The sequence below is a fragment of the Zootoca vivipara genome, chromosome 3, assembly GCF_965207765.1.
Source record: "Zootoca vivipara chromosome 3, rZooViv2.hap1.1, whole genome shotgun sequence".
NCBI classification, from domain to species: domain Eukaryota; kingdom Metazoa; phylum Chordata; class Lepidosauria; order Squamata; family Lacertidae; genus Zootoca; species Zootoca vivipara.
In genome coordinates, this window is record NC_142586.1 from 50,850,029 (window position 1) to 50,863,792 (window position 13,764).

At 42.9% G+C, this 13,764-nt stretch overlaps 2 protein-coding genes across 2 annotated transcripts in view; one reads left to right on the plus strand and one right to left on the minus strand.

Moving 5' to 3' along the window:
• FRK (fyn related Src family tyrosine kinase) overlaps positions 1 to 9,572 on the minus strand; it is a 37,942-nt gene extending 28,370 nt beyond the window's left edge. The window contains exon 1 of the mRNA XM_035109118.3: positions 8,092 to 9,572. Coding sequence (XP_034965009.1) covers positions 8,092 to 8,453 — 362 coding nt within the window. The 5' untranslated portion in view covers positions 8,454 to 9,572. The remainder of the gene's footprint in view (positions 1 to 8,091) is intronic.
• Positions 8,700 to 13,764, plus strand: part of NT5DC1 (5'-nucleotidase domain containing 1) — a 98,379-nt gene continuing 93,314 nt past the window's right edge. Inside the window, exon 1 of the mRNA XM_088666014.1 lies at positions 8,700 to 8,822. Within this exon, the coding sequence (XP_088522140.1) occupies positions 8,790 to 8,822 (33 nt within the window). The 5' untranslated portion in view covers positions 8,700 to 8,789. The remainder of the gene's footprint in view (positions 8,823 to 13,764) is intronic.

Below are 13,764 nucleotides of genomic sequence, written 5' to 3' on the forward strand. Positions count from 1 at the left end.
TCCTCTCTTCTTTATCCTTCTGGGGGGGGGCGTTGGTGTGGTGGTGGCGGTATGATGGCCGTCCGGGGGTCGGGGGGTTTCCCTCTGGAGGGGGGGGAGGTTTCTACCCTTTCACCTGGGTTGAGGGTGGTGGTGGGGCCCTCTCTTCCCTGTCGTCCCCTCTTCTTTTCTCCTCCTCTGGTGGTGGCTGTATTTGCGGCGGTAGCAGCGCCAGCGCCAGCAGGTTCGGTGCAGCCTTTGTTCTTCGGGTCCCCACGAGGCTCCCCGTGTGGCGCGCAGGAGCTGCGGGATCAGGGCCCTTCACTTGGGGGGGGCTCCTTCACCCTCTTGGGCAGCTAGGGGTGATGGCGACTGCAGTCACAAGGCAGGCCCCCCAGGATCGTTGCGCGGTGGGAGGTCTCAGGCCACGGAGCTCCGCTTGGTCATCGGCTGGGCACCCTCGGCTTCTGCCCGGCAGGCCTGCGGGGGGCCTCAGCGGCTCCTCGCTTGCTCCGCCGGATGTTTCCGACGCCCACGTGGTCGCCGTGGGGTCCGCAGCCTGGAAGGCGGTTTCGGGCCTCTAGGCTCAGGGGTTCCGCTGAGTTTCCGGCCGGGCACACTCAGCCTCGGTTCGGTGGGGTCACCGGGGGGCCTTCAGCGGCTCCCTGGTTGATCCACCGGGCTCGCTTGGCGCCCATGCACCGGCGGCGGCAGTTGCGCCGGTTCCGGCGGGCCAGAGGCTTGGCATCTTGAGGACCCCTCTGGCATAGCTCGCGGACCCCTGGGGGTCCGCGGACCACCAGTTGGGAAACACTGGCCTAGCATATCTCATTATATCAACCTGAATTCATAATTTCTTCAGTCGCTTTCTGAATGGCCTGCTTGCAATTGTTGGAATAATCAGGTTTAACATATTGCATTCTTTCAAAGAGTAATTTCTTGTATAATTTCGTCTGATTTTAAAGCTCTCATGCCACGATGGGAGTGCCATAAAACTCATTCAGACTTACTTCTGAGTAGACGTGCATAGGCTTGTGTTCTCATGCTCCTAGAAGTCAATATGCAGCTGATTTCGTTTTATTTCTTTAAATCCTTGTTTACAAGGCAGGGCAAAGTACATTTGGATATATGACAGATATTGCCTCCAGTTGAAGATAGGAGCTGACGTTTATTGCTACTAAATTATACAACTGTCACTCTTTTTTTTTCTTTTTGTCATTACTGTGTAATCTATAGGGACATACATATGCATGATACGCATCCATATACAAAAAATCATCAATATTGATCTATAACAAACTAAATGCATGATTATTGTGAATTGCTGTACGTGCTTTGTTGCACCAATAATTAAGAAACATATGTGGATTTTAATTTAAAATGTTACACTTTTTCTTTACCTTTCAAAACCTGTTCTTTGAACCTATTTGCCTGCTTGTGCACTTTAGTTTTCCATTGTACAGTTGTGGGGAACTCCCGGTCCATCTAGTGCTTAGCATAGATAATTTTAGCAGCAATTAGCATAACAATCTTCAGTACCTATCAATTATTTTATATGTCACTGTAATAACAGAAGATCAAGGGTATTTTACTGTCAAGCAATCTCTTTATTGCCTTGTTAATATTAAACCACAAAGCCTTAGATGTGGAAAATGCCACATTTGGCTATAAAAACATTCTTGATTCTCTTTCTGATGGTAGAGCATAGCAGGTCCTTGAACTACCTGTAATTCTTTATAGTTTCAGACCCGTTTAGTCATAACTAGATCTTAGGTCACATACAATCTAAGAAGTTGACACTGTTTCCAGACATTCTCGCAAACATCAAGATTTAAGACTATCTTACATATTGAATCCGAGTTATCCCCATTTTTCACAACCTCTATTTCTCAGTGCAACTTCAACAATATTTGGGGTGGTATTTAACTAAGTTTTACTCAGAGTATACTCCATTAAAGTAATGAACATTACTAAGTTAAGTTCATTCATTTCTTTGGTCTACTGTGAGCAAAACCTATCTGAACATTTTTAATACTTGATTTTTCTGAAGTCACCAAAGGAAGAAAAAACACGTCAATTCTTTAAGCTGACATAGTCTTCATTCCAATTCCCACATTTAATTTCCTATCTCCAGATATTCAGACTAAAGTGGCCCTCACAGGGAATCTTTGAATGACCAGAATATTAGCAAGCTTCCATGGAAAGAAGCACTTGACATGCATTGTTGACACACAACTGTAAAGGATTTATTTGCAGGACAGTGAAAACAAGTTCAATGTTTATCCAGTCTAAACATTTTTATATAATGCATACAATTAACATGACAGAATTCCACTCAGTTGGAGCAAAGTTGTTTCTTTCCTTGGAGCAGCTGTTTCACTCTGCTATCTCTAAATCATGGTGCATCCCTACCTGGGTTATTTGCATATCCAGCTCCACCACTAAGAGGTTTACTGCTTCCCAAAATAACTCTGCCCTTTTGCCTTGATCTGCCTCCTTTACTTCCTTCAAATCACTCCTCAAAACTCTCCTTTTCTGTAATGCCAATATTCTGCTGTAAAATACCGTGCCCACGCCATACATTTAAAGCACTCTTATACCACTTTATGAGTCATGATTGCCCCCAAAGAATCCTGGGAACCGCAGTTTACCCCCCACAGAGCTACAATTCCCAGCACCTTTAACAAACTTAATTTCCCAGGATTATTTGGGGGGGGGGTATAACGTGCTTTAAATGTGTGGTGTGTCTGCACCCTAGATCATTGTGTTACTTACACAAATGTCAACCCCACTGAGGTAAATGAGGCTTACTTCCAGGTACATGCTTACCTGGAATTAAGGATTTTGCCACCTTAATTCTCAGTGCACATGCCCTCTGCTGCCTTCTCATTGACATGTAACATTCAACTGATACTTAAACTCATATTTCAGTGAATGTTGGCTGAAAGAGGCCTTTATTAAAAAGCAAGCCTGAAGGGATACTATGTTTGTGTGTGTGTGTGTGTGTGGCCACTTTAGAAAACAAAAGTGGGGTTGTTTTCAGTCACAGCCCTCCCTCCATGGTTTAGGTTATTAAAATTAACAGTACAGCTGGCTAACATTTGTTGTCCATAATACATTGGCAGAAGGACATTTTCGTGTTTAGGCAAAACAATTGGCACTAAGAGAGCAAGGACAGGTGATAGGTTGGTTTCCATGGTTCCTGTTTGCAGTGCTGAATATAATCAAAAGCAAGGCATAGGAAAGCAGCAGAAGCAGAAAGAGCATATTCTCAAAAGTTTAAATTGTGTTATGCTAGTTAAAATTAAAACTTGGTGATTCAAGGCATGTTAGGACACTTAAGGCAACCATACCAAATAGTTAATTTATATCAAAAAAAACTACATGTATTGATAGAGCTGGAAACTGCTATAGTTCGAGTCATTAAAAAGAAAATCATATTGCTCAGAAATAAGCACTCTAGATGTTTTCATTATAAAGCTGAAAATATTGGCAAACTCATTTTAAGCATTTGCCAAGGAGATACAGAGAAAGAGAACTGGAAAGGAAACAAGCTTACTGGCAGAAAAACAAATCTTTCTATATAGCACCATAGGGTCAAACTTTCGAAATCCAATCAGAATTACCTTCTGTAGGCTCTCTTTTGCCCTCAGGGGGATGCAGCTTGGAAGAGCTGATATTGATAAGCTGGGTTAGGAGAAAAAACCCTCAAGGAAAACAGTCATACAAGTGCTATGTGTAGTTTGTGAAAGTCATTTACTACTTCTATCAATTGTGTTTTTAAAAGCTGCATACCATATGTGAATGAAGTGGTGAGCTCAAAAATGCAAGGCCCTCTCTCCCACCAAAAAGGTCACCCATAAATGAGCATTTTCCCCTAAATAATGAAGTGATCATCTGCCCACACTCAAATTGGTATCAAGCATTGCAGGAATACCCAGCAATACATACCTGGTGTGTTTCTGGCAGCACCAAGAACGCCCTAGCATGCTACTGAGACCAACAGGATGTTGTCTGCATGAAGAGCACAGTTACCTCTTTGACTTTAAAGTTAACAAGCCTATTATATACCCCATACTCATGTTTAAAGGTATGAATTTAAGAGACTGAAATGTGTTTCACAGCTTATCCCAGTGATGGAAGTTGGATATTGAAGGACCACAGATAATAATAATAATAATATTTATTCCCTAGCCACTCTGGGCGGCTTACAACAGAAAAATGAAATAAAATAATCTATTAAACATTAAAAGCTTCCCTAAACAGATAGATTCCCTATCAGCTCCAGCTAAAATAGCCAATGGTGAGTGATAATGGGATCTGTAGTCCAGCAACATCTGGAGGCCCACAGGTTCCCCATCCCTGCCTTAAATTTTTTCCTAAGTTTCTCATCTAGGAAGGTGTGCAAAACTTATATGTAGATCAAGCCTGCACAACTTGTGATTCACACACAACCCCTTTGAGGTCACATTGCACACAAAGGGAGCACTTTGCAAGAATGGACTGGCCTTGTGATACACAAGGAAATTTGAGCACGTTGCTAACGCTTCTCTGCCTACATCTCTGGCAAGTCCTCTTGGGTCTCCAGTTCAAAATATCCAGCACCAAATCTCATTCCTTAGTAACAGGTCAGGTGCCTAGTCAGCTCCCCACTCAGGTAAGCAATGAGGGGGGAAATACTTGCTGCAAAGCATAGCTTCTGCACCTGTCTCCCATCTCTCCCTGCTTTGGCCATATGTGAGTAATGTGTCTTCTCTAAGCTGTATTGCTCTCTAGCACCCTTCACACCCACCACTGTGTAGCAGAACACCCAATTTCCACATGCAGCCAAACCTTCTGTTGGCAAGGCCCAATACTCCACTCCAACCACCACCATTCCTGGCCAAGCACTTTTGCCTTGCAGAATTGCAACTTGGATGCATGGAGCAGAACAAGCTGTCACAACACAGAGAGAGTGGCAATAGCATTCAGTGCCAACCAGCTATTATGCCAGATTAAACATTTTGAAAGCCTGTTCATTTTTCCTTTGCAGAACTAAAAAAAAAAAAGTATAGAGATCCCCAGCCCACTAATTGCCAATATTCAGCTGTCCACTCACCTGCAGCTTTCTGCAGCAGACAAAACAAGCAGATTTATTAGTGCAAAGGGGAACAGAGGCTATGTGTATCTTCTAATTCCCTCTAAATTCAAAGTGTCTTACTTCAAAGATTCTGGATATAGGACTGTTGTCTAGGGCTGCAATCCCATGTACCCATTTTCTTGGGTGTAGCCCAATTTCACTGCTTATCCTCTTAGCCCTTAAAATGCCCCACACCTCAGCTGCTGCACAAAGAAAGTGGCGGTTAATTTTTCTAGGTATTTTTTAGTTCCTTATTCAATTTACTAGTTCAGATGATCTTTGTGCCAATTTAATTTGGAGTAGGATTCACCAAAGGTTTGCAGCCTCTATGACATAACTTCTTCCTCTTTTCTCCTGAGCCTGTATCTTAGATTGCAAAGCTGAGGGCTGGGCCCCGTGGTAGTTAACTGCTTTTGTGCAGCACCTAATATATTTTACCCAAACATACGGCAACGTAACATGTGCCTAAACAGAGAGCAGACATGTGTCAGTGCCATGGAACCACATCTGCTCGCTATTCCATGGAGTATTCCCCACCCCCAAGCCACTTTCAGCACATACCTCTGAGTTCCACTGTAAGTTGAATTAAGGAAGCTACTACAGCACTTATTTCTCATGCAAATATAAATCACACACTGTCTTTGGTGTAATGTAAACAAGCTGCAATAAAGCTACAATTAAATCTCTCCAGTGTAATGATATACAGTGGTGTGTTTATAGTTTTCTTAACTACAGCAACAATCCTCATATTTTATAGGTCTAAAATAGATAGGCTTAGCTGCTAAGGTTGATAGTTATCATTTTAATTCCTTTAATAGCAACCCTAGATTAAGATGAAATTCCTGAATCCGCACACTGACAAGTTCTCCCCAGATGTTTCCGAGTATGCTGACTTACAGAGAATCCTGCACCTGCTCTGCTGTTGCAATCTGCAGCACAGGGATAGTCAATGGGGTGCCCTCCAGATGTTGTTGGACTACAACTCCCATCATCCCTGAAACACTAGCCATGGTGGTTGGGGGTTGATGGAAGTCAGAGTCCACCATATATTGAGGCTGTCCCTGCTCTAGAACATAAAACCTCCATGTTATTTATGAAGGGTGATACTCATGGCTGCCCCTCCTCTTACACTTTTTTTTAATCTACTGGAGGCAGGAAAAGAAGACTATTTTTTGTCCATTTGCTGTACTCGCTGCACTCACCCCCTTCTGCTGTTTCAAACCTGGAGATTTTTGGATGGGGCTGCAGGGATGGAGAGTGAATATGCAAAATATCACTCCCCTCCCCCTCTTGCCTGCTGACTAAAAGCCTCCACTGGCTCAAAGGGCTATCTGTCATAAGAAGAACAGCATTGCATATAATCCTATGAACTCCTGTCAATTTGCTTGCACCATTTCACAATTCCAGCAGTGCTGTGATGGTTTGTAAGTCATGGAAAACCATGGCTCAATATTTTATTATTATTTATTTTAAATAGTGTTCTATTTCTTACTGCTAGGGAAATCTTGAAGCAGTTCACAACATGAAAATATCCATTAAAACTACTACAAAAGTGCAGCTATCGGAATATCAAGAAATATACGGCTGTAGAATCCAGTATTGATGATCAGGAAACGTCTAAGCAAAGAGATGTGTTTTTAGTAAACATTGGAAGCATGCTACTGTTGATGCTGCCCAAATAATGGGGGTGGGAGACGTTTCAACAGCACCACCCCAGAGAAAGCCCATTTATATGTTTTTGCTAGATGACAATCTGCAGATTGTTGTGTGGCCAACAAGGCCTCCTCTGAATATCTTAATCAGTCTTAAAGGTCTACAGAGTGAAGGTGGTCCTTCAGGTAAACTGGCCCTAAGTTGCTCAGGACTTTATATGTTAATAAGAAAAACTTAAGCATTGCTTGGTAGGCAATAGGCTTTCATTACTGTGATGGGAACAAGTCACAGAGAACTTCCGGCTCACACAATTTCGCAGTACTGGTATGGCCGTGTGGAGATCAAAAGTTTCACTTCTGGTTTGGACAAGTTGCAGTTTAGCAGTGCAACCAAATCCTAAACTGTGGTTATTCTTAACTGGTTGATTGAACAAAACAGCTTTGTGTCCCATCGTCTGAAGTCTGCTTGTTTCTAATAAACCATAATAAAGATTACCTGCAGTTTATAAGGTTTGGATGAAATGACAACCTATGGTTAATTTTTTTTAAAGGAAGTGAACACCTCAAATTTCCTCCTCACAGTCTTGCCAGAGGCGGACTTGTTACAGCTCATCCCCATCACAATAAATCATGGTTTATTATCACATCTGACCCAGGTCACTATCTTGCTCTGTTGCTTTAATTAAAAGTCACTACTAAATTACCACTTTCAGGTTGTCATTATTTCACAGGTGGGATGCAACTGCATATTGGCAAAATCAGGTTGTACACTTAAAGTGGATTTGGCACTTTTGCTCAACAAACATGTTTTTTTTATTTTTAAAAAAGGATTTTGTGGCAATGAAAGTGATGGGAAAATGCACTAGAAAGTGTGGGATAACAATTGCTTGATAGGATGTTCTCTGAAATCTCCATGCATACAAATCAGAATGAATGCTCAATAAACAGGTTATCTGGAAGCATGCGGAGGAGGCAGCCGCAGGCTCGCGTTCCCCGCACGCCTCTGGAGCTTTGCGCGGGGAGCGCAAGCCTGGGGCCGCCTCCACTGCGCCTGTCAGATGTTGAGTGGCTTCAGGCCGCTCTCCTGAGGCACACGCGCGCCTCAGGAGAGCGGCCTGAAGCCGCTCAACAGGTGACAGGAGCAGTGGAGGTGACGCCAGGCAGCACCGGGCGGCGGGCAGGCTGGCCAGCGCCCCCTCCATTTTGGTGCCCTAGGCAGCTGCCTAGTTCGCATAATGGATGCGCCGGCCCTGGTTCCCCAACCCCACCCCCCACAGCTCTCAGTCTAGATATTGCTATATGTCAGCTGTACCACATAACAATATGCATTTCAGAACTTACGGTTCAGCTTCAATGCTCTGGTCAGGAGCCACATAGTTGGCAGGAATGTAGCCTTGCCGCTTCTGTCCATGCTTGGCAGACCCGTTCTCCACCAGCAGCTTTGCAAACCACCAGCTCCCTTGAGATTTATCCAGCACTTCAAGCTTATCTCCAGTTTGGAAGCTCAGATCTTCCTCTGTACGGGCTTGGTAATCAAACAGGGCCACATATTTGCAAGTCTGAAGACGCAGTGGGTCTGGGCTGGGTGGAGGAATAGGGCCCGGGGGGTCTGGCCCCACAGGCTTATCCTCAGTCCCACAGTTGAAAAGCCAAGGAATATAGGGCTCCAGACATGCACAATATTTCTGACAGCAGTTCCCCATTCTGTCCCCTTCTTGCTTGTGGCCTGTATTCCTTCAGTCCCCTTCTTCCTATCCTGAAGCATTCACGATCCCTTCACACCCATTTTTTTCCATTCGGCGTCATTTCAAAAATTGTCCCAGGACTCCTTCCTCTAGTACAAAAGGCAAACGATCTCACTGGACGCGTCCTCTTCTCTGCTTCTCCCCCTCCAAGTCTTCTTCACCATAAGGGTTTCCTCCTTGCCTTCCAGCTCCACGCTCAGGACTGAAATCTGAGCACTGAAGTGCAATTGTTCATGTCAGGGGAATTTTTTCACTTCCTCTTCTGATCGGACAGAAAGACCTGAATCGTCACGTATGGGGCCAAAAAATCTAGTAGCAACAGAACAGGTAAACAGAAACAGTAGAGAGAGCTTCCAGCTGAACTTCCCTATCTTTGCACCTCCTCATTCCCTTTATTCTCTTTAAATGTACTCTGGCAGAAGGGAGGCTCTGCACACATTGTAGCTCCTGGTAATGAATAACCAACCTAACTTGCCTTGTTGCTTTAATATGCTGAGTTGCTTGTGGACAAACTATTTTTTTGTATGCATTTCCTGGTTTGCTCTTTTTTCCTTCTGTCTTGGTCACTGTGTGTGTGTTGCTGTCTCTCAAACGCATACACCACTCTCTCCTTGATGACAGTGCCTCACCTGATGATCATTTCATTGCACAATGAATTTGCACTTTTTTATTTCATGTTCAGAAGGAATCCAGGAATCTTTCCCAGATGGCCAGGCCACATTGTGGAATGCCTTCCCCGCTGAGGTGCACCCATCTCCTTCATTCTTAAGATTCAGGAAGAAATTTAAAACGTTCCCGATTACGTGGCAATGGGTGGAAGATACCATCCACAGCCACCTTGAAGTTATTAGACATGAAGGAATTTGGTTATTTTTCAATGCTTTTAGAAATTCTTAATTCTTAAAACTGTTCTGGCTGTTTGAAAATTTGTTTTTATAATTGTATTGTTTTAGGTGTTGCCACCCTGGGCTCCTTTGGGAGGGAGGCTGGGATATAAATTTAATTAATACGTAAATTAAGGGCCCATCTATGTTGCAACCTCAGAACCAATAATTTTAAATAAATACCGTAATAAATAATAACATGCTGTCATACTTTGTTCATCTTCTTCTTCCTATAGGGTTGTTATAAGAATAAGATGAAGAAAAAGAGGAATATACATGTTACAAATAAGAAAATTCTTTGGATCTGAAGAAAACAAACCTAATTTTTTGAGGAAGGGGGGTTTCCACAAAATTCCAGAATATCCAGACCTAACTGCTTGATTTATTTCGCAGTACTTGCAGCTAAGTGGTGATGCATTGGCTTATGTTTTCATTTTAGTCATCTAACTCTGAATGTAAGAACCAAGCAGCGATTTGCTGACTTGGGTTAGCAACCCTGAAGGAAAGTGGAGAGTGGTTCACCCAGTCTATCTGCATTTTATACATAACCAATCACCACAGCAAAGCAATATCCTCAATAGTGATTTAGTCACATTGCTCATATAAACAGTACACAGTCTGCCTCCACTGCCCTCCCACAATGCAGAGCTATCTTGCAGTTTCTTGAGAAACTCGTTCGATGCGTTCCCCCTCAAACCAGCTTCAATCCACAAGGAAAGCATATGCCACTTCACAGTTAAGCTGAGGTGTGTGCATTTGAGACAGCCATTGCACTTGCGCAGATGATAGCTTCATGAACAGTCTTGCAGGGGGACTGCAGGGTCAATTCTATGATCTATGATTCTATGCCATCTCCCACCTTCAACCACAAATCCGCAGACCACAGGAATGAAGTTCACATCCCACAGTTTGGGATCCCCTGTGCTAGCTAGTAACAGTATATTGCTCATCCATGGCCTGTCTTATATCAACAGGAGTCGTATATTGTAGAAATTGTAGAAATAACAGGAATGAACGCTTAAAGAGGCTTTTTAATGTTGTGTGTAAAACTCATCTAGGAAGAGTCTCCCAGCAAATTAATTAAGGTTATTTGCTTCCCTGAGTGGTGCCAAGTTTGAGGGAAACTTATGTTTGGGGATGAAATTGTGAAGGGATATAATTTCATCTTTGCTGCTGACACCTTTATGGCCCTTCGGTGATTTAATGTTGTCCAGGTTTTGTGTGTGCGTGTGTGTGTGTGTGTCCATCCTGAGATTCTGTAGAATGAATGGCAGTCTGAAGTACAATCTATCAGTATTTGGCTTTATTAACAATTATATATTAACAACGCCCTCCCACCAGATGTCAAAGAGAAAAACAACTACCAGACTTTTAGAAGACATCTGAAGGCTTTTAATGTTTAATAGATTATTGTATTTTAATTTTCTGTTTTAAGCCGTCCAGAGTGGCTGGGGAAACCCAGCCAGATGGGCGGGGTATAAATAAGGATATATTATTATTATTATTATTATTATTATTATTATTATTATTATTATATAATCATAGCATGGAGGAGGATATCTGCCGCAGGCAGCAAAATGTCTGAGCCTATATAAGATTTCCAGAGACAATCAACTTGAATTTCTCTGCTCTGACTGCTAGCTGAAGGGTTCCACTTTTCACGGATAGAAGAATGAGTTTTCCAGACATCAAGGAACATTATTGATAGAAATGCATCCACTCATTAGTTACTAAAGGTAACCTCTTCACAGTAAGGAGGGAGTAGCACCTCCTAGCAATTCACCCTCCCATTCCAGTTTAAAGAAACTCTGTATCATGTTTTGTTCTTGCCTGCTTAGCCTCTGAACTCATTTCTAGTACTCTTATTAACATCATGATCAAATATAATAAGCCCTCATTTCTGGGGCTTGCACTGTAAATAAATATATTGAGGTGAATGGCAATGCTCACTAACAATACAGTTTGCTTGAAAATAATATACATTGATAAAATGCCAGGATTTAATCTATATTCAGGAGACTGTTCCAGTGCCAATATACACGGATGGTAAGCTCTGATCCAATGAGCAAACACATTTTACACCCCTTCCTTTATACAAATTATTTGATTGCCAATGCAAAAAAGAAGCTCTAACTCTAACTTTTTTTCAGCGCTAAAAGCTGTTCACTTATCTTTTTCTTAATCAGACCCAGACCATTTATAGGAACGCATTAGACAGAATAACAATAGGTTGGGTGGAGTTTTCAAGAACAGTGTGGTAAGGCTAAAATGGGCTGCAATTCCATAAATGTTTTGTAACATAGTTGCCACACACTTGCTTCCCCCAAAGGTCTGGCTTTCAGAAGATAACAATGTGTCAAAAGTGTGTGTAGTGTAAATACAGGTTGCATACAACAACATATTGAACTTTCCTGAATAATTCTGCACATATCCACTACCATAATGACATTTTTCATAAGTAGTGGGATTACCACTACGATATGTGACTATGTCTTTTCTCTCCAAAATAAAAGTCAAAGTGGCTAAAAATAAATTTCAGTAAAATGAAAATAGGTAAAACTAAAATAAAGTTTAGATGGGGCCTTAGTTGGATACAATCTATAAAAAACCTGGCAGCACAAAAAGTCCACAAACTAATGAGCTTACCTCCCTCAGCACAGTGACGATGAAATGCACCCGTCAGCCTCCAAACCTGCCAAAAATGAGGTCCCCACTAGACAGTCCTTGATGCACCTAAGTCAGTTGGGGAATCTAGAGCGGGGCCACCAATGTTGTTCAGACATTGAGAGGAGATGGTTCTAAACAGTGCTTTTTTTTCTAGAAAAAGAGGTGCCGGAACTCACCATAAACATCTCCCTCTTTCGCTTAGAATGGCAATGGCCAGGAACCCACCTGAGAGGCCTGGAACCCACCTGAGAGGTTTTGGAAGTGAGTTCCTGTGAGTTCCCTCTGAAAAAGCCCTGGTTCTAAGTATAAAGGTAAAGGTAAAGGGGCCCCTGACCATCAGGTCCAGTCGTGTCCGACTCTGGGGTTGCGGCGCTCATCTCGCTCTATAGGCCGAGGGAGCCGGCGTTTGTCCGCAGACAGCTTCCGGGTCATGTGGCCAGCATGACAAAGCTGCTTCTGGCGAACCAGAGCAGCACACGGAAACACTGTTTACCTTCCCGCCAGAGCGGTCCCTATTTATCTACTTGCACTTTGACCTGCTTTCAAACTGCTAGGTGGGCAGGAGCTGGGACCGAGCAACGGGAGCTCACCCCATTGCAGGGATTCGAACCGCCAACCTTCTGATCAGCAAGCCCTTGGCTCTGTGGTTTAACCCACAGCGCCACCTGGGTCCCTGGTTCTAAATGTATCCAGTCCTTAAAAAAAAAAGAACCCTCAAAGCTTCAAAAGCACCAACCAACACTTTGAACTGTGCTCACAAATAGTTGCCTGTGAAAGCTGGAAAGGACCAGAGAAAAATGTTGTGTCCTGCCATCCCGTTGATGTTTCTGGATTATTTTCAAGAACAGCACCATAGGAAACACAAATTCCATACAAATTCTTGACGCATATTCAGGGTTAGTCACAATGAATGGTGCCTCAGCTTGTGAAAGAGGTTGGCCTAGCAATAGCTGCTGCTATTAAATTACTTCATATAAATTGGTGCAGAAGCTGGTTATCTGCTTAACTTAGCAATGGCAAATCTCAAGTACTGTGGAATCCTGCGATTTTTCCAAGTCAGACCATTGGTCCATCTATCTCAGTATCTTCAACACTTAACTAGCAGTGGCTCTCCAGCATTTCAGACAGGTGTTATTTTCTCAGTTGCACCTGAAGTTGCTGGCGGTTGAACCTGGAACTCTTTGCATGCAAAACCTGTGCTCTGCCACTGAGTTACAACTAATTCCCAGTGTCGTCTTTGATTAGTAACGTAGCAGATTTGAATGAGAAGGAAATTTAGATAGGCAGGACAGGAAGAATGGCCATTTGTCTTGGCAAAGGATTCTGGAGGTATAGTTTTAGCAATCTAGAGAATGTGGAGTTGTGAGCGACAGGTAGGTGTGCTCACATCTTGAGGAGGAGTGAGAGTTGACACTTGAGGGTAGTGCTAGTACTAAAACAGTTTGTCCTCCAATCCTGATATGACCTCATGTGTGCGTGTTTATTTATAGGTTTTCATCATTACTTTTGAGCCAAGGTTGAAAATGTGTAGGTTCATCTTAAGCATAAGTGCTGTGTGGATGTGAATTGACTGGTGCAGTTAACAGGATAACAACTGTACAGAAATGTATAAACAGCTAATGGTTCAACTGCTCAATGTCCCTGCACTGTGCCTCCTGCTGTTAGCATTTTATAAGAATACCAACTTCTAGGAATAATAGCATTTTAAAGTTGCTTTA